The sequence below is a fragment of the Carassius carassius genome, chromosome 11 (genome assembly GCF_963082965.1).
Source record: "Carassius carassius chromosome 11, fCarCar2.1, whole genome shotgun sequence".
NCBI lineage: Eukaryota > Metazoa > Chordata > Actinopteri > Cypriniformes > Cyprinidae > Carassius > Carassius carassius.
Window position 1 is genome coordinate 33,431,868 of NC_081765.1, and position 6,937 is coordinate 33,438,804.

Consider the following 6,937-nt stretch of genomic DNA (forward strand, 5'->3'; position numbering starts at 1 on the left):
TATTGGAGATTTGTATGATTTGTTGACGTAAAAAATGCAGCTTGGTGAGCAGAAAATAATATTTTTAAAAAACATCAACAAATTTGAACATTACTGTATTTGTTGATTTCAAATCATTTTACAAATATTCACCTGTTGTGAGATAACATTTCATTATTAATAATGAAAAATTATATTTTCTATTGCTGTACTTTACATAAGCCATTTTGGAAAGAATGTTGTTTTAGTATCATTGAGATACTATTACACTTTTTAATCATATTTGTTTTCCATGATCAATACAATGTAAGTTAAGGTTTTAGGCATTTTTTTGTGTGGGTTTTTGTCATTTTTTGTTTCTCACATATCTTTATTACTATTTTTTCAACAACAAAAAAATTAAATGTCAATTATTATTTTTATTTTTATTTTAGTTTGTTTCCTTTTTTTGGCGCACAAGTTTTACTAAATAAAAATGTTAAAATATTTAAATATACTGTATATTATTTCAAGTAACAACTTTTTGTATGGTTTTAAGTTTTATTCCCCTTGGAAAGTCTGTGTATGCAGACTTATATGAAGTGCAACAGTGTTAAATGCTTTTCAGTCATATTGTATTTACAAAAACCAAACAGTACATATACATAATCAGAAGCTGATTTCATGTTCTAAGACAAGTGAATTTCTGAAGAAAGCTTGTTCTCTCAGTGTCACCAGATGCCGACTCTTGTTTGACAGAGTTGCTGTTGTCAGATGGTGGCTCTGTGACCTTTGACCTCATGAAACCTTGCTTCTCTTCCTGAATGAGGACCGGTTTGGATGAACGAGAACAACCAGCGTTGAGAGTGGCCTGTCAGAGGAAGCACAGAGCAGAAACGAACAGAGAAATCAATGCAGGCCCAGCCAATCACCTTCAGAATAACATGAAACACAGCTCTTGCTAAACATTATGCAAATGAGGCACCTGAGTGGATTAACATGAGGCATCATACATGATTTATGGAAATGTTGTGCACAAGGTCACTTTTATCTAAAGTCAAACACAAACTTTTCTCCGTCAGGGAGAGTAAAATGAAATTAATCCGCAGTTCACCTGCTGTCACATCCAATTTCCTGCGATACGTAATTCTTATTCATAATTCATCTGTAAACAAAGCGTGTGTGAAAATCTGCCTCCACTAATCTAAAGATGTGAACCTTGTTCAATTGGCCGCGTTTACAGCTGATGCCAATAAAAATGCTAATTCATTCTTTATTTTTATTTTATCATGTGCTGTCAATGAATCACAATACAGTTTATTAATGTGCACAAACTAAAAGTACTCAAATTGAAGTTATGTGTGTGACCCTGGAGCACAGAATCAGTCTTGAGTCTCTGAGGTATATTTGTTGCAACAACCAAAAATACATTGTATGGGTCAAAATTGTAGATTTTTCTTTTATGCCAAAAATCATTAGGATATTAAGTAAAGATCATGTTCCATGAAGATATTTTGTAAATTTCCTACTGTAAATATATATAAAAAATATTGATTAGTAATATGCATTGCTAAGATCTTCATTTGGACAACTTTAAAGTTGATTTTCTCAAATATTTCAATTTTTTTGCACCCACAGATTCCAGATTTTCATACAGTTGTATTTCGCCCAAATATTGTCCGAAATAAAACATTTTGCACACTAAACGACAAACAGCTGAACATACAGCTATGAGGAAGTACTGCAGTGCTAAATCATTCAGAATAAAACTTTAATAAAATATTGAGAAACAAATATCAATTAATGTTTATTTGTATAGCGCTTTCCATAATACAAATCATTGCAAAGCAGCTGTACGATGAATGTTCCTACAATATATTTAGTATTTGGTAATATATTTAATAAGCTATATTTATATACTAAATACTTGAGAACAATGAAGTGAGAAACACACGTTACCTTGAAGTAGTTTTTGAATCTTTTGCTGACCACATACAGAGCCACCGGGTTGATGCATGAGTTCACAGACGCCATGTTGAGGCCGATGTAGTCAAGAACAAGAAACGTGCTAAACATCAAAAATATAGATTTAGATCACTTAGTTCACTAGTTTTTGGAGCAGAGCTCATGTGTTTATGCATATGCATGCATTATAATATTAATAACACGTCTTACCTCAGTAATTTGCATCTGTTGGGATCGTGTTCATCATAGATGGTTAACTTGAGGATCCTGCTGAGGTGAAGAGGAAACCAGCAGATTGCAAACACAAGAACCAGACAGAAAACAGTCCAGGCCACTTCATGTCTCTGTCATCAGAAGAGAGGATTCATCACACACTGATCAGACAAATCATATCTGTCTTCTGCGCTTTCAGTCTGGTTATTGCTAACTAGAAATGGTTTAATATAAAAATAAATAAATAATATATATAAAACATTTTTTGTTGTTGTGTCTTGTTGTTGTTGTTGTTTTTGTTTTTGCGATTATACCAATGTTTTTATTGTTGACTAAAACTAAAACTATTTAAAATCAAAATAAATAAAATATTAGATTTTTTGGGTGATTCATATCACTGTTGTTGTTAATTAAAACTATTTAAAATGTAAATAAATTATATATATATATATATATATATATATATATATATATATATATATATATATATACAGCAATTTATGCCAGTTTTGTCATTGTTAACTAAAACTATAAAATATAAATAAAATATAAATAAATTATATATATATATATTTTTTTTTTTTGCATTTATACCAGTGTTGTTATTATTAACTAAAACTATGATAAAATAAAAACACTAAAAATGAAAAGAAAAACAATAAAATAAAGGTACATAGAAATATAAAAACATATATATTAAAAAAAACTAATAAAAACTTTAAAAGCACAAAAGACTCCTTAAAAAAAACGTAAAATAAAATAAGTAAAACATTTATTTTTTTATAAAATATTAACAAATACTACTGTATGTACTGTATAACTAATACTACTAGTAATACTACAGTATATAACTCATTTTGCTGTATTGCAGACAGTAGTTTTGTTTGTATGATGGTATTGTGTGATTCTGGTCACTCAGATATTCAGATGAACTGGAACAGCTTTCCAAATCCCAGGTCCAGATTTACCTGCTTTATGTGTTTGTCCAACTTCTTAACGCTTCCGCTTAAGATCCTCCAAGTCATCAGCGAGTAAAAGACAGCGATGCACGCCAGCGGCACGATGAAGTAAAACCCAAAGAGCCACCAGTCTTTGGCCATTTTATAAAACTAGAACGAGAAAAAAGAGAGTTCCTGATGATCTTGACGTTATTTCAAAGGAAGTATGTCATCATTAGAGTCTCGAACAGATCTGAGCTCAAACCACGAGCTGTTTGATGAGGGAATCAGACTTTCTTTACAGCAGCTGCTGTCTATATCAAAAGTTCCTGACATCATAGGAAATAATTGGTTTTAATGACATGCAATATGCAGAGCTTGATTATTTGTGTTGATGATTTTATTGCATGTAGTATCTCTGACTACAGTTGAAGAAATAGTGGACCCAAAAATGGTAACAGTTGTTATTTATTCACATCAAATACATTTTTTGAGGGACACAAAAAGATAATTTCCCCCCAAATTGTTTTATAGAAAAGAGCTGTGTGCAAATCATTCCGAAATTCTCCTGCAGAGTATATAAAGTTCAGTTTTTGGGGTGACATATTCCTATTACGTATTATTACAGAGCAGCTCACAAAAACATTGTGTTCACCGGAAAAATGTTGCTTTTGCTTGCAAAACCTCCTAATTATAGTTTTTCCTCCCAGTTTTCAAAGTGAACACAAAGTTTCTTTGGGAAACATAATACTTTATCGAGAGAATGCAAAGGTTTTACAAGTAAATGAAAGTTTTGCAAGCAAGTGCAAAGTTTTACGAGTTGGGACCTTACGCTAACTTGTGCTGCTCTTTGATTGCATTGGACATTATAGAAATGATCTGGCTGCCTTTGTGTTCTTTAATTAGCACATTATCAGTAAATCATCTGCAGAACTTTACTATCGCATCGCTGCTTTTATGGGATTGCGCTAATTTGCCTTGTTTAGTAATTCTGGATCAAAGTACAGTATCTTGGGGGACTGCAAAATGCATTTTTCCTCCCACACCTCCTGCATGTTCCCTAAGGGGTCTTTATATTTTTTATATTATATTGTAGTCTTTTATAGCAGTATTTCTTAGTTTACCTGCATGAATGGAGTGGATTGTACCGGATGAAGGAGGCATATCCGCAGATGCTCGCCTCTGTAATCCATCGTAATCAAGTCAAACGCCACAGCCTCCGGAACAGCCAGCAATGTTGAAATCATCCATATTAAAGACAGTTTGATAGCAGTCCATTTGGGAAAACCAAGACCTTTGATACGACTCCTGGATGCAACGACTCGGTACCTTCAGAACAACATACATTTCTCCTTTAGGTACAATATTCGATCCCCAGCTCTGCTGCACTACATTATGCACTGCTCTCTGTGTTGTTAGGATTAGAAAATGCTTTCATAAATTAATAAACTGGTCTACTTCAGCGGCTTAACAGCACTCATGGCAAAATGTTTGTGATGACTACTCAAATCAAGGTTTCGTTCACAGAAGACTAGCACGAATCCCAGCGTGACACTTCAGTTTTAAAGTTGAACGTGTGAGATAAGATCTAAGTAGCTAAACAATTCATATTTTATGACAGAAATAGAAGTATTATCCAGTAGGTGACCATTCACTTCATTAAATACAGTATATTAATAATTACAGTAATTGCAACATTTTAACTCACGATTCAGACTTTTTTCTAGCAATTCTGAGTCTTTTTGAGATTATCAGGATTGCGAGGTATAAACGTAAAATCGAGAGATATAAACATGCAATTCTGAGAAGAAAAGTCTAAGCTGTGAGTTGTAAACAATTACCTTTTTAGTTTTTTTTATTTTGTGGCATGAAAACAGAATTGTGAGATGTAAACCTAGATTTCAGAGAAAAAAAAAGACAAGTGTGAGATATGAACTCAGGAATTGTTTTAGTTTTTTATATATATAATCGTGAGAAAAACTTGCAATTACATGTATTTATTTAATTATTCTGTTGTATAAATTGTCGTCCATACTTTTCTGCCACATAATAAAAACTACACAAATACGAAAAACGTTTTTGAAAAAAAAAAAAGTATACATTTATATACACAGTATATATATATATACACAAATGTAATTGTGACTTTATATCTCACAATGCAGACTTTTTTTGAGCAATTCTGAGAATGAAAGTTAAAACTGGAATAAGATGTAAACTTGCAATTGCGAGAGAGAAAAAGATCAGAATCGTGATTTAAAAAGTCACAATTACTGTTATTTTTTATTCCCTGGTGGAAACTAGCATCTATAGAAATTAGCTTTCATAGAAAATTGACTATTATTTGAATGTTAGAGACCAGAAACTTTAACAGAGCCATTTAGTTATAAAATTACATAATTAACTAGACTTTCTTTTTCTTTATTCCTTTTAAATTCTATTTGATTCCTTTAAATAAAAGGACAGTTACATTTGTGACAGCAAACCCTCTCCCCACAAACTAAACAATTTGGTCAAATAATTTGTTCCCCCGATGTTCAAAACATGGCTTTATAAAGTAAACATATCTAAACTTAACACTCTTACCTGTCTATGCTCAGAGCGCACAGACTCAATACCGTTATCCCAACAGAGGTTTTCTGAATGAACGGCAACAGTTTACAGAGCAGGACACCAAACGGCCAGTCCACTGCCAGGAGCTGCAAAACACAACAAATGATTTATATCATCCTATTTCGAGTGTTTTCAATGCACAAAAAAATTCAGCAAAGTTACCTTATAAACATTAATGGGTATGCCAATCAAGACGTGCAAAATGTCGCCTAAAGCCAGACTGCCGATGATAATATAGGGTCCATTTCTCAAGCATTTGTGTTCTTTGATTATTCTCAGGAGAGTCAGGTTTCCAACCATCCCGAACAGGAATACGAAACACGAGACAATGCTGTTGATGTACTTGAAGGCGTCTTTGATCCGTGCTGGTCCAGAACACATCGGGGTTTTGTTTGCTGTGGCATTCACTGGTTTCCATGAGATATTCTTTGCATCGTCAGGAGGTTTGTCTGTTGTCTGAGCACTAATGAACCCTAGTGAACTGTTAAAACACAGCAGTAACAGGACAATGACGGGCCCCTCCATGCTAAAGACTGAGAAAAACCAGAAAGAGTGTCATTTCAAAAGTTTTGCATGAGATATTAGACAGATCCAGTCATAGTGTCTTACCTGCAGCTCTTTGTGTGTTGTAGGTGTGAGTTAGGTGTGTATATATATATATATGCTCTTTTATGAGCAGCTTCTGCAGCACATAAATCATGTTCTTGGCAGGATCTCAGATTCAGTGTGTCATTCAGACGCCTGCGGGTTACGACACTGAGATTCCACTGTAAACTAGAGTGTGTGACACATCATTGTTACTCATTTCTCCTGACGTATCGATGTCCTTCCAGATGTTCACTGGAGCTCCGCCTGAATCCACTCACTGCCAGACACATGAATGAGATGAATGCAGAGACTGTTCACTATCCATCTGTCTGTCTGTACATCGGTCTATCTAAGAACGGTCTATTTAAGCAATTTTGAGCGTGGCATGGTTGTTGGTGCCAGACGGGCCGGTCTGAGTATTTCATAAACTGCTCAGTTACTGGGATTTTCACGCACAACCATTTCTAGGGTTTACAAAGAATGGTGTGAAAAGGGAAAAACATCCAGTATGGGGCAGTCCTGTGGGCGAAAATGCCTTGTTGATGCTAGAGGTCAGAGGAGAATGTGCCGACTGATTCAAGCTGATAGAAGAGCAACTTTGACTGAAATAACCACTCGTTACAACCACAACACACACAACCTTGAGGCGGATGGGCTACAAC

The 6,937-nt window shown here is 34.1% G+C and overlaps 1 protein-coding gene across 1 annotated transcript; it reads right to left on the reverse strand.

Annotated features, from left to right (window-relative positions):
* Positions 1-250: 250 nt before the first annotated feature.
* On the reverse strand, positions 251-6,217 carry ednrbb (endothelin receptor type Bb). The gene is made up of 7 exons (XM_059561299.1): positions 5,850-6,217; positions 5,661-5,773; positions 4,199-4,403; positions 3,105-3,245; positions 2,134-2,267; positions 1,918-2,026; positions 251-829 (listed from the first exon to the last, which is right to left on the reverse strand). The coding sequence occupies exons 1-7, from the start codon at positions 6,210-6,212 to the stop codon at positions 641-643; spliced, it is 1,254 nt and encodes a 417-aa protein (XP_059417282.1). The 5' UTR covers positions 6,213-6,217; the 3' UTR covers positions 251-640.
* Positions 6,218-6,937: the final 720 nt, after the last annotated feature.

Coding starts and splice junctions, on each gene's coding strand:
- ednrbb (XM_059561299.1), bottom strand. CDS start 6,212: ATGGAGGGGCCCGTCATTGTCCTGTTACTGCTGTGTTTTAACAGTTCA. Junction 5,774..5,849: donor TACCCATTAATGTTTATAAG/GTAACTTTGCTG, acceptor TGTGTTTTGCAG/CTCCTGGCAGTGGACTGGCC. Junction 3,246..4,198: donor AATCCACTCCATTCATGCAG/GTAAACTAAGAA, acceptor TTCTCGTTCTAG/TTTTATAAAATGGCCAAAGA.